Below are 13,931 nucleotides of genomic sequence, written 5' to 3' on the forward strand. Positions count from 1 at the left end.
GCATGGGGTATTTATTTACCTGCTGAGGCCAGGTGAGCTCATGTCACTTAATTCCATGCCATTACAGGTAAGGCCACATTACAGAATGGGTGGGATCAGTACGCCAAGCCACAAGCCCCAGTACAAGCACTCCTTCCTTTTCTTTTGTGAACCAGGGGAGTAGACTGCTTTCCCAGATTCCTCTGCTGATTCACAAAATGAGAAAGCAGAGACAGCTGCCACAGGCACTTCAACCAAAGATATGCTGAAATCAGTGGGCTCCCATGGGACTGAGGGCCCTATGCTCTGGTTAAATTAGCATATGAATTAGTCTGGTCCTGGTCACAAGGGTCTGGATTATTGCTGGGGCATTGATCTTTCCTGTTTTCCATCTGTAGAGGTTTAGGACCTCTTAGGACCAAAATACTTGCCTTATCTAATACTGTGGATATGTCCAAGGGTATTTGAATGGAATGTAATGGCTTGTGACATCCAGGAGGTCAGACTGCATGCTCTCATGGTCTCTTTCGGCCTTAATCTCTGAAATGTTCTGGAGGAGTTAGCCTCTCAGGTGCCACCCTGCCCTGCCTTGTGCCTGAGATACTATGAGAAGAGGGTGGAAGGTCATCACCATTAGATGTTTTGGAATAAATACCCTTCCTAGGCTGTGTCAGGCCTGGAGGAAGAGGGTAGCCCAGTCCAGGAAAGTTATTTGCTGTAGAATATATCTCAGTGGCACGTGCCTCAGAACTTTCCCTGCACCATCGCTGTGAGCAGAAGGTGTGTGGGATGGTGTTGAGCACCAACTCCTACAGCACCACCTGTCATCAGCAGGCTGACTACAGAGAGAGTAGGCAGAGAAACACAGGCCAGATCTAGCCCACAGGCTCCTGCCAGCACAGCCATGTGATCCCCACTTGCTAGAGCTGAGCTGGCAGGAGCCCCACACTGTGAGTGCAGGTGTGCCCTTCCTTTTATAAGCATGGCTTGTACCATTTTGGGAGGTGCGGGAGTTCATGATACTGGTATGAAGCACAGCTTTGCTGTGGGAGCACATCCACTCTAGGAGCATTTTGCTGGCAGAGTAGACCAAGAAAGCTCTCTTTATCTGAAAGAAAGTTCTCCCTCGGGCCTAGCAGCTCATCGGGCTATGATGCTTCAGGGTAGGCTCACCAGCTCCTGAAGCCCATAGCACACCAGGGAGTGATGTGGCTGGCAGCCCATTCAGTTGCCATTGATTCCTCAGCCTGAGCAACCATGTAGCCATTTACAGCTAGGCCAAAGGGCCTTCAGCACAAGTCCTGAGCAGGGCTCAAACTCATGGCACTGTTGGGTAGCACCTTAACTACTCTGCCACAATGGCCTAATCCAATGGCTGGGACTCCTCGGTGGCCCTAGCTAGGCCGAGGATGTTCAGCTCATAAGATCAGATAAGACCAGTTGCACTCAATCTGGTACAGCCATAGGCAAACTCCTAATGTAGACATAGTTGTATAGCGAGACAATGCCCTGCCCTTTTAATGTCAGCCAGGGACTGAGTCAAAGAGGGGTGTGATGAGCCCATGCACAAATTCTCTGCAGCTGGTATCACAAAGGACAGCCCGTTTGTTCCTTGCCCAGCTCCAAGCTCCTCTGGAGAAGAACGTAACTTCTCCCATCTAGAATAAGTCTCCCAGGCAACCTGGAAGAATGGGGTTGGGTCTCTTTGTAATGCTTTGACGGATCCTCTCCAAGTTCCTAGCCCAGGTTTTGGAACTACCTAAAAATGAGCCAACCCAAGGACTTTGCTCCAGATTTTATTCAGAACCTAGTGGGTGATGGGACAGGAACTTGGAAGGTCTGTGTGCAGACACATTGCAGCGTAGAGATCAGTAAAGCACAGTGCAGCAACCGAAGCTCCCAGTCGCCGGTGTCACAACAAGAGTGGCCACAAGACCCTGTTCTTTGGTTGTACAATTAACAAACATCCTAGAGCTGGGGGCTTTGGCAGCAGAAAGCCTGGGGTTTATCTCCTATTGTGTGTCCTCCCCTCACCTTGCCATATTCTTCTACCTGCTGTGCCCTCACACAAACACACACACACACGCATGCACACACTTACAGAGCAGAGACTGAGCTGAGCTAAGAGGACTACAGAACTATTATGTGATGTTAAAGTGACAGCCTCCTCAAAGTAGGATACAATAGTGGCATGGAGCGGAAGGCTGATCTCCCTGTTATTGCTCGTCCCCAGCCCCTGCTACAGGAAATCCTCAGTCCAGCCCCAGCCCCAATGCTTTCAGGGAAAGCTTTTCAAGGGGGGCGACTGCCTTCACACAAGTCCCTTTCTTTATTCAGCCCACTGGTAGCAGGGCAGGGGCATGAAGACTGGCATCTTAGGGTCACAGGAGGTGGTAATAATCAAATTAATTGAGGCTCTTAAAGGGGAGGTTTAAATTCAGGTAAAAGCTCTTAAAGGTAAGGGTCACTGACTTAAAGATGATCATCCAGTTGACATGGGAGTCCATTGTTGATTAGGAATAGACGTACATTTTCATTGGCATTGATACGTTTACTCGTGATTATTTTTCCTTTCTTTCTCTCCCTCTCTTCTCCCCCTCATGCTCATCTTTTTCCAAGTGCAGCAGGAGCTCCCAGCTCAAGTCAACGCCTCTGCTTCCCCTGCCCCCGTGCTGACCCGAGATGTGCTCCACAACAAGATGGAGGAGCTGGAGGAGCAGCTCCTTTCCAAGATAATCTCCCTGCAGAAGGAGCGCTCAGGTAGCAACAGCAACCACGACCAGCAGCGGCATGACATAGAGAAGGAGCTGAGCGCTCTGCAGAGCCGGGTCACCGAGCTGGAACAGGGTCAGTGCTGGCAGGTGAAACTGGTTAAGCTATGGCTGCCTTCAGACTCTTCCCACCCTGTGCAGTGTGTGCACATACGTGGGTGTCTCATTGAACTTAGTCAATAAGAGAGGGAAGATGCCCTGGGCTAGTGCTGAACCAAGTCTGGATGCTTCAGATAATGATTATATCTCAGGATGTCTGGCTCTGAACAAATACAGGGAGACACAGTCCATAGCCTAAGGAGATCACTATCTAAATCAGGCATGGCCCATGCCATTCAAATACAGGGCACAGAGTCTGAAGGACCATGCAATATGGTCCATGAAGGACCATGCAACAAGCAGCATGGATTTCCTCTCAGATGTGCCATGCATGAGGTGACTGCTAATGCAGCCATCTGGTTGTGCAGTGGTATTCCAGCCAGGCCCAGTAAATGTCACAAAACCACCATTGTTAACCTTGGTGAGGGCTGAGTTGGTGTTGGGCTTGAAGCATAGGCAAGATGGCACGGAGCTGCAGTTGCCGTTAGCAGCCGTTGTCAGCAGTGGTTTCATTATGTAGTGTAGACTTTAGTTTGGGGTTGGTTTAATTCTCAATGCTTCCATGTATTACTGTGACTCCCTGCTTACCAGCTCCCACAGGTACTCACCTGTTGCCCTGTTTCTCTTATCTCTCTCCTCTGTGGGCACCAAGGAGCACCAGCCTACAACCCTCCTGATGCTTTCAAGGTTACCATCCCTGTCCAGACCAACTACATGTACGTCCGGCTGAAGAAGAGCCTGCCAGAGCTCTACTCCTTCACAGTCTGCATGTGGCTGAAGTCCAAGGCCTCATCAGGGCTGGGAACCCCATTCTCCTACTCAGTCCCTGGGCAGGCCAATGAGATTGTGTTGCTGGAGTGGGGGCACAACCCCATGGAGCTGCTCATCAATGACAAGGTCAGGAGGGGCAAGGCCTGCCCGGGAGCACTGGGAGCTGAGGCTGAAGGAAGCACTTACTCCTCCCTGCCCTGTCTGGGGAGGAAGCACCCTTCATCCTCCCTTAGATATGAATGACCCCCTGTCATCTTTGCCCTGGGGAGGGGAGGAGTTATGTCTGCCAGATGTACACAGAACAGCTCTGTGCCCTTCCTCTGTGGCAGCCTGACAGAAAGGAAGTAGAAAAGGATTCAACGTTTCAAACCAGAATGTCACCCAGATCCTGGAGTTTCTAACTCAGACACATTGGCCACCCACTCCTGTTCTTTCCCTCCCCTGATCTCTCATCCCACTTTTCCCTGCCTCTCCTTTGCTCTTATTTCTCTCCCTTCTTTCCCTAGCATTTCTTCTCCTTCCATCTCCTTCCTACTCCTCATCTTTCCAGGCAAAGTGCTGTGCACTGAGCCCCTCTCTCCATACCTCCAGACTCCCACCCTTGGGCAGAAAGCTGCTGTGTGTCACAGCCAGTGCCAGAGGGTCTATGCAGGACTCCTTCTCATGTCTTTCCACAGAAAATGCTTCCTGGGAAGCCTCACTGAGAAGTAGCCACATCACCTGTCTGTGGAGGCATGTGGTAGCTTCCAGGCAGCCCCTTAACATACCTGCTTTTGTTTCTGGGTCTTTAAGGTTGCCCAGCTGCCCCTGAATCTGAAGGATGGGACCTGGCACCACATCTGCATTGCCTGGACCACTCGAGATGGCATGTGGATGGCGTACCAGGATGGCGAGCAGCGTGGGTCCAGTGAAAACCTGGCAGCCTGGCATCCCATCAGACCACAGGGGGTGATTATCCTGGGACAAGAACAGGTATGTGCATGCTGCCTCCCTGCAAGATTGGTTATGGAATATGCTTGGCCCATTCAGTGGGTATTTGGAAGTCCCCAAAGGAGAGCTTCACAAGACTGGGATAGGGGAACTTCTTACGGCTCCCTCACAGGCTGCAGCTACCACCTTGTTGTGAGCTGATAAGAGTCACTCCTGGCTGATGTAAAGTGCCCCCTTCATACTGCCGCTCTTTAGAGGAAGACTGGAGCATACTTCCTGCGCCCCCCCAAGTTCTCTTCAGGATAATCCTCCTGGTTTCTCCCAGGATAAAGTGCAGTCATAGCTCTCATGGGGAAGTTTAGCTGGGAATTGACTTAGCAAGCAAGCATAATTCATGGGGCATGTTTACGATAACAGCATCTCAAAAGATCATTCCTGTAGATTGGGAAAAGGTTCCCTAAGGAATCTACTGTTGGGAGCAGCCTAATGGCCACATTAATTTACTGTATCCCTTCTCTCCATTTTTGTCTCTCTCTCCCCGGCCCTCTTTCATACATTCATTTTATTACTTGCCACCTCACTTCCTTTGACGTTTTCCTCCATTTCTTCTCGTGTTTCTATTTTCTCTCTTCTTTTCTGCATTTCGTCTTCTCTGGGCTCTCCCTTTTTCAATGTGTGCCCCACCCCCACAATATCTTTCCCTTTCTCTCTCCTCTTCTCCCTTTTGTGCTTCTCTTCCTTTTCTGTGTCCTGCCCTCTCAATCTCCATACACCCTGCTCCCAATGAACAACAGGACACGCTGGGCGGGCGATTTGATGCGACTCAAGCCTTTGTTGGTGATATTGCTCAGTTCAACCTATGGGACCACATCCTGACGCCCACAGAGATCCAGGGCCTGGCCAACTGCACCTCCCATCTTCAAGGCAACGTGATCCCGTGGGACGACAAACTGGTGGAGGTCTTTGGAGGAGCCACCAAGTGGACCCTCGAGAGCTGTGAGGAGAGGATGAAGGCATGAGGCCCCTGCCCCCACCCATGGAAAAGAGCATGACAGTGACTTCCCCTCATTCCCTGCCACCTAAGGAATGAAGCAGCAGGAGTCCCCCTTTCTTCCCAAACAGAAACATCTGGGGTTTTGGATCTGCTAGGGGAGAGGGGTGGGAGGGGACAGAAAACCATCTGTACACACAGAAATTGTGACGCTCTTTGTTTTGTTGTTCCAGTTAATTCCTAGTTGACTCATAACAAGCAAGTGGCAAGCCCCTCCATCAGCTAGGTTGGGTGGGTAGGGGACAGCACCCAGACCCTGGGCAAAGGCACCAGCAAGAGGTAGATCAAGCATGAAGAAGGGGAAGTCATGGGTGAGCTGGGGAAGCCTTGAGCTGACATATCTCTCACCTCTGTATGTTCCACTAGGAGCACGGCAGTGAGTCACCCACCACTAGCTATCTGTTCCACGATCCCTGCATCCCAGCCTCCCTCCCATCCCATCAGCACAGGTGCCAAGGAGCACCTGCATACTACAGAGGCCTGAGCAGGTTTATTTGTATCCTCACATCAAAATGGGCCCAACTTGGTGCAGTGAGGCTTGGCTTCCCTATGCTGCCTCAGGGGACTGGGTTGTGGATGAAGCCCTCTAACCTGAGCTGAGAACTGGGGTAGCTGCATCCCTTAGGTAGCTTGGAGAAGCTCAGCCTTAATATCTACCACATAAAAATATTGTATAGCTTTACCTGTGAGGAACAAGTACAAGCTTCTTGACAAGAGTCTAGAAAGCTCTCTCATTCCTGTGTGTGTCTTTTGTTGTATGTGATAGTTAATTCTTTTTCCCTTTGATGTCTTATACCTTTAAGATTCCCTTTAAGGACCACTGTTAGTGCAACTCAGAGGGGTCAGATTAATTTCAGTAGCCCACAACCTAGTTGAGGGTTCCCAGTGGCATCAAGTCAGCCTGAAGAAGGGTAGAGTGACACAAGGAGCTCCCAACCTGTCCCCTGCTTGGGGTAGGGGCTCCGTCCAGTCTCAACAGGGTTTGCTGCTGGTTCAGGGAAGGGGGAGAGAAGAACAGATCTGGGGCAACCTCTACAGTGCTAGAGCCTCTAGTGAACAGTGGCTCTGCCCTCCTGTTGTGAAGTCCCCAGGGGAAAGACAGCAGTGTATACCCCTTTCTTTCCTCAGGAAACAATCTCATCCTTAAATGTGGTGTAATTTGCATTTGTTTGCAGCTCCACGGGGCAAATCTGGCCCTGAGCAAAAAATAGGGACTGTGTCAAGCATTTATTAGGTACCTTTGACTTCCTTCCTTGAACTCTTGTCCCTAGTCTGTCCTGACCAAGGATACTTTTAACATTCCAAACCTCTGAGGAGATTTAAAGAGCTGCCTTTGAAAAACCAACCAACCTGCCAAGAAGCATTCCTGTTCCTCCATGTCCTTGGTATGGAATATACTTCCAACTCCAAAATCACAGATGGAGGCTCTGGATGCCTGGTGACAATGTCCAGTGTTTTGGAAAGACTCGAGTGAAAGCCAGATGCTTTTACTGCTCAAGAGGAGTGTGGAACCACTTCCATTTCCAACCCTCATAGATCAGGAGGTGTCTTGATGTCAAAAACATGTCACAGTTGTGTATTTGAAAGGTTTTTAATGTTATCAGCTCCCCTTCTCCTCACTCCTCTGGTCAATGGCTCAAGTAGGTCGCAATGGCCCAGAGAGGAGGGAGCAGCTGTGGGACAGCACTGCTCTCTCAACCAGAGACACAAAAGGGCCCTTTCCCTCTACTTTATCTAGGCACAGGGAGCAGCGCAAGAAATAGTTCCCATAGCATTCTTAGTAACTCCCTACCATTTCTGTGCCATGTAGCCTATGCAGAAGACATGATAAAGTGGTGTGAGATAAATGTTCTAGGAGTGCTGAACTGGTTTGACTTGAATAACTCAGGCAAAGCCAGGGCATCCAGGAATAATGCAGGCACTGCAGCCCCCCCACTGACCAAATCCGTATGCCACACTGCCATATATTGCTCTTCTCTGCTATATGTTTTCATATCCACTGCATGCCTAGAGAGCCTGGCCCCAACCCAGCCCAGGCATAAGATAGAGCAGTTTGATAGAGTTTCAGATCCAGACCTGATTCAGTTTGAAAAAATTGGTCAATGAATGGGTGAAGTGTAGAGAGCTGTGTGTTTGCCCTGAACTAGTCACAGAGCAGATTGTCAAGTCTGGGGCTGCAGCTGGCTGGCATGTCCCCATGCTGAGAGGTCTTCCTCCATTCCCACCCATGGAGGGAACATGATGTTTCTCACTTCCAGGCAGGACCAGGAAGCATGAGGATGGAGAGGTGAGGGTAATCCCAACTCCTGACCCTTGAAACAGGTGCTGGACCTGATTCTCTTCCTCTTCATGCTAGGCCAGTGGAAACCTGTTCAAGCTTCTTCAACACAGAGAAATCCAGCCCTTTCAGGTTTCAAGGACTCTGAACCTAAGTCCTTCTCCTGAGTCAGGAGCCATCTGCTGCTGGAAAGGCTACAGGTATAATCCTCAGTGGTAGAAAAGCAAACCAAGACATGGCTCCCTCCTCCCCCCACATCTCCAGGTTGCAACTAGAGACTCTTCTGAAATTGATCCAGCACATTTCCTCTTTCCATATGGCCTGAACCTTCCATCTCCCCTCCATCTACTCTTCTAGTCTTCATGGCAGAAAGGGGGTAGAGAAGTTCTTTTCCTCTGGTTGCCTGCTGTGTCTGCTCACCTGAAGTCTGCCTTACCTTCTGGTACAAGATCTTTGAGGTTTTGCCCCCACAGCTCAAAGGTAGGTGGGCGGGGGAGTAAGAACATGCTAACAGTGCTGTCTGTGTTCATGCCCAGAGCACAGGCTGATCCTCTGAACTGAGCAAACTGAGGGACAGGGAGAAGGCTTTCTTCCCTTGTGCATGATGCTTTGATCAGGGTTATGAGCCTGATATTGGCAGAGGACACTGGAGAGCAAAAGAGAGAGTAGAAGGTATCTAAGCTGAATTCACAGGGGCCTCAATATATAAGTTAAAGGGAGCAGTAGATCTGGGCTGAGGGGTCTGCCTGTTCCACATCCCTGTCCCTTACCCTTTGCCTGTGGAGAAAGCTTGTCTGTCCCCTTTTCTGTCCCGCTCCTTGAACTGTTCTTAGATGCCACAGAAGAGGGGTGGGTGGGCGGTAATGGACTTTCCCCAGAGCTGCAGGGTGGGACTCAGCAACTCTCAGGGGAAGGAGCTGCTGGCCTCGAAGCTGGAGGCAGGGGAGGCTCATATTCCCTAGGAGTGCCTGATAACACAATGTTTCCACGCTGCGTGAAGCCACTGATGTCTACATATGTGTGTATGGGGCATGGGGTGGGGGTGGGAGGGGTTACTTTGGGGTCTTGTGATCACTCGTGTGTCGTGTTCTGCTTTCCCCTACCCAAATCCCCTCGCATTCCCTATGTGAGGGTTTGACACTCTGGATCTTTTCCCTGCTCTCTCAGCTAAACAGGGAAGGGGAGCAGAATGGGGGAGGAGAGGTAAATATATTGTTATTCCCTGGATCATTTCTAGTGTCTGTTCTCACTGGTTCTCCTGCCTCTTCTCTGACTGCCCTATGCCAGCACAGGGGGAAGGGCACAAAGGGCAGAAACAGTCATTGTTCCAGTTGTAAAACACTGTGATCTTAGTGCACCATGAGTGAGAGAAAACATGCACCTGCTCCATGCCAGGCTCTCTCCCTCTCTTTTATACATCTGTGAAACGGGACTCATCATACGCGCGTGTGTATGTATCATGTATATATATATTTTTTATGTAAATCCGATTGTTGACAATAAACGTGATGTTTACGTTTGATTCGGTCTTGAAGCCGTCTGGTGGGACTTCCCTCTTGTGCACAAAGGTTGTGGGGGGTAATCCCAGGAGGCATCTAGACGGACTAGTTGTACTAACTGAACAAGGGAAGTATAGTAGAACCCGTGTACTTTTTAGGGCTAGGTTCCTAACTTCTCATGTGCAGAGAAGGGTTTAGGAACCAGCTGGGGGTTTACAGAGCCACAGCCAACAGCTGCCATGGGACTGCTGAGATGCTCTAGCTGTTTGCTGAAGCTTTTATTTCAAATACAAGACATAATGCCCTAACCTGCCACAGGTAAAGCTGGGAAACCATGGTGGCCCAACATCCTGCTGCTGCAAAGGCTGTGAAAATATGCATGAGAGATCCCAAGAAAAGGGCCATGCCCTCAGCTACAGAGGAATGCAAAACCCCCCACAGTCCATACCAATCTGACCATGGGGTAGAGTTCCTTCCTGACCCCAAATATGGCAATGGTTCAACCCTAAGGAGGGAGACAAGACCCTCTAACCAGGAACCTCCAGGTCTAAGCCGCAGCAGGAGCATTGGCCCACCCCAATCACAATCCCCAGCCTTGTCTGCAGCCAATACCCAAAGCCTCTGATGAAAGGTTAAAAAACCCTGATGTATACAGCAGCCCAGCAAATGGTGGGGGGGAGCAGGAAGGAGAAGAACAGGAATTCCTAGTACCTTATAAAAAGTGATCACAGTAGGCAGAGGTCAACAATGTTTTGGGGTGAAGGATGATGCTTTAAAGGAGATTAGCTCCACATACCTCCATGACCAACCCAGCCCACGCTGCTGCCACCAAGGCCACTGCTCTGCCTCCTACCCCTCTAAATGCCACCACTTATGCTTCTCGCTGCTTCCCAGCCACTGCACAGGCAAAGCACCCCTCCCTCAAAGCTCTTTACAAAAGTTCCCTGCCACCAAAGATCCACATAAGCCCCCAGCTAGGCTGGATCTGGCCTCCAGGCCAGAGTTTGCTGACCTCTGCTCTAACTCTAACCTTTGAGGTGAGGGAAACACCTTTACAGAAGTGACAAGGGTTCACCTTTACTAAGCAGACACAGGCTGCTGGCATGGAAAACTGGTGAAGTTTACCTGGAGAAGAAGCAAACAGAAAGCTGAGGGTTGTCAGGGAGCTTTTAGGCTGGGCAAAGATGACTGTCAGGAATGTCAGTGCTGCAGTCGGGGCTCTGTTTAACAGGAGAGAAAACACACAGATATGAAGGAGAGGCCTGTTGCAATCAGAGAGGCACTTTCTGGGAAAATAATAGGGTGTCAGGTACAAGAGGCAGGTATCAATAAGTGCACAGTCACTGATAAGTGTTATAAATAGTTCTGTGAGAATGGGAGGACACTTAAACACAAGACAGCAGTGAACTCCAAATCCTTGACATAAACAGAGAGCTCTGAATCGCAGTGAAATCAGAACAAATTAATGAGATACTGCTTTGCTTGGGGGAAAGCCAGACAAGAGGGACTGAATCAGCTATAGAGATCTGGGAGGGGAACGTGATTACTAAAATATTGTATGGGATATAAAGAGAACATTTCTGCATAGAAATGCCCCTATAATGGCTCTGAAGGAATGCATACCCTAATGATGCTCATTTTTTTGGCTCAGTGAGGCCAGATGAGTGGTATGGGGCTGGTCCAGTGTATCAGCACCTGGATTGGGTCCCACACACCCAGATCCAGGCTCACAGTGCCTAGATCCTGCCTTCTGCCACCCAGATTGGGCCCCAGACTGCCCAGATTCTGCCTTGCGCTGCCTCGTTCAGGCCCCATACTACCCCGTCCCTGCACACCCAGATCAGGCCCTGTGCTGTCCAGAAAAGGTTCCTTGCATCCGGATCAGGTCCTGTGTCACCCCAGTCCCACATACCCGAATTGGGATCTATACTACCTGGGTCTGCGTGCCCAGTCTAGCACATGGGGCCATGCTATCCAGCCTAAGGGCTCCCCATGGGTCCAGAACTTTGGCAGCTAGGGACATGGCAATTAACACTGCCACCTTTCCCCCACCACCATATTTTAAGACCCTTGGGGAGTTCTGCAGGCTGGGTGACATGGTTCGGTTGGTGAGGTCTGGCTTGTGGGGGTCAGGGTTGAGCACCCCTTTTTTAAAATATAAATATAGTAGGTGGGTTTTATTAGCAATCTCTGAATCAGAAACTAGCATTGGGTATGACATGTTATGGAAGCTCAGGTGAGCTAGAAGCCAAATACAACAGTAATATTAATCAATGTTAGTTACCCAATGGAAACTGGTTATATGGGAATTGCAGGAACAATTTCTTGGACCAATTAGTTCTAGCCTAAACAATAGCTGGGTCTTTATAAAACTCTTCTCCTTACTATTTCTTGCCATCCCTATCAGCGGTACAGATCAACCATGCCAACAGTGAGTGGTGGGATGGCCACTATCAAGGAAATGTTAGCATCAACTAGAATTTTTGCCATTGTGTCATCCAAACCTGTTTAGAATTGAGTTAGACAGGACTGTGGTTACAGTATCAGCAGCTGGTCTTCCTCTCTCCCATTGCTGCTTCCACTAGGGAGGTAGTGCCCATGGTCAAATTTTATAGTGGGAAGTTTTCAGAAGGCATTTAAGATAGGCCTAGCCTAGCAGGGGCTGCTTTCAATGGAGGCCTGACTCAACACAGTACTTAAGCATGCTCTTGCTAGAAGGCTGTGCTGAATAGATAGACTCAGGTAGGTGCATAAGTGCTTTGCTGAGTCTAATTCTTGTTCCTAAGTAATCAACAAGAGGAGATTCAAGATGTAATGGTAATTGAATCATCATGTAATAATGATTACAGCAGAATGAGGGCAGTGCCCACTGTGCTGCCAAACTTTGGAAATGGGAAATTAAAAATTAAATTGGTCCAAAAGATCAAAATGTCAAAAGCAAGGACATTGGAATCACCTTGGAATTTAGCACAGATCACTACCTCTCTCTGCTCCTGAAGGCTTTGGGAATGAAATCCTGGATCTGCTGAAGTCATTAGCAAGACACTCATAAGAGGCACAGGAGGCATGTGTGCCCCTAAACAGCAAAAGAAGAAGAGGATATCAAGGAGGAAAGAAATCTGTCTAATGTCCAAATTCAAAATGTTATTTGAGCCAAACAGGAATCTGTCCTAAAGTGAAAAGTCAGCCTAAGTGAAAACAATAAAAAAGAGCAAAAACCACCATAGGTAACATGTAAGATGAAAATTAGAAAGGTTAGAAGTAACTGGAAAAGCAAATGGCCAATGACAGATATAAATAAAGCACTTGAAGTCTCCCAGGAACAAGAGTATAGGAGCATCTGTTTCTTAAGAAACAGTAAACAGAATGATTAGGAAGACAAAGAAGAAGAGATGAGGCTAAATTTGTTTGTCATCAATCTTCATGGCAGACTGCACTGGAGAAATCATCCCAGATTGACTTTCCCAGGTAACAAATATGAGGTACAATCAGAGACAAAGCTATCATGAGAGGAGGCGTGGGACCAAATGTAAATTATACAAGGATGTTTCAGGAAGCAACAGCAAAATGGCTGTCTGTGTCACAGGTCTGTGATGAGGTGGAAAACTACACAGCAGTGGGATATACTAGTGGCAGCACTGTCAAAAGCACCCATTGGTGATGTGTCGGGGGAGAGTGGGGGACATGAATGCACCCATTATTTATGACTATGTGGACAAGCAATGTGGTCCTGTAAATGATCACTGCACACACAATAGTTTTATTTTGAAGTCACCTTTAGTTTCTGAAACATCCTTGTAGGAAAACAAGTCACCAAACCCAGAAGAGACAACACTGAGGAGCTGGAAAGGGACTCAGTGGCTGAGCTGCTAACTGAACTATATAAACTCTCATTAAAATCGGTGTAAAGGACAAGGATGTAGGCAGCCTGCCCTCATGGTTAGACTGCCAAGGGAAAGCAGGGCCTGTGTCTGGATCAAAGCACAGAAGCCATATACTAAAGCCAGAGGGAGATCCAGAAGCAGGGTCCATGACACAATCCAGAGTCAGGACCCAGGGATCAAATGCCAAGTACCAGTCCAGAAGGCAATCCACAGAGCAAAGTCCCAAACCCGAGCCACACCAGGATCAGGAACCAGGAAACAAAACAGCGGGGAAATCCTAAGCCAAAGTCCAGAAATAAGCCAAAAACCAGATTCAGGACCCAGAATGCAGGACCCAGGCGGCTTGCCACAGAAGAATTGTTGGCTAGCCTGCAGACTGAGGGTTCCAGCTGGTGCTAAATGGATAGGTGGTGCTCCCAGCAGCCAATCGGGATGCCTGCTGCTCCTAAAATGGGGTACAGTTCATTAGCTGGAGTTTGCTGCAGGTGTGGCTGCTGCAGGACCTGCCTGCTCAGAGTCCACAGCACTGGGCCAGGGTGGCCTGCCTGATCAACATCCCTGACAGCCACTGTACAAAAGGAGGAGCGGGTTGCAAATGCACTTCTCTTTAACAAAAGGGAGTAATGAATAATTCTAGGAAAATTACAAATCGGTGAGCCTTACCTTCAG

At 49.0% G+C, this 13,931-nt stretch overlaps 1 protein-coding gene across 1 annotated transcript in view; it reads left to right on the forward strand.

The window, feature by feature from the left end:
* Positions 1-9,401, forward strand: part of NPTXR (neuronal pentraxin receptor) — a 45,798-nt gene extending 36,397 nt beyond the window's left edge. Inside the window, exons 3-6 of the mRNA XM_059726190.1 lie at positions 2,604-2,826; positions 3,502-3,746; positions 4,413-4,592; positions 5,345-9,401. Of these exons, the coding sequence (XP_059582173.1) occupies positions 2,604-2,826; positions 3,502-3,746; positions 4,413-4,592; positions 5,345-5,569 (873 nt within the window). The 3' untranslated portion in view covers positions 5,570-9,401. The remainder of the gene's footprint in view (positions 1-2,603; positions 2,827-3,501; positions 3,747-4,412; positions 4,593-5,344) is intronic.
* Positions 9,402-13,931: the final 4,530 nt, after the last annotated feature.

The sequence above is a fragment of the Alligator mississippiensis genome, chromosome 4, assembly GCF_030867095.1.
Source record: "Alligator mississippiensis isolate rAllMis1 chromosome 4, rAllMis1, whole genome shotgun sequence".
In the NCBI taxonomy this organism is placed as follows: Eukaryota; Metazoa; Chordata; order Crocodylia; family Alligatoridae; genus Alligator; species Alligator mississippiensis.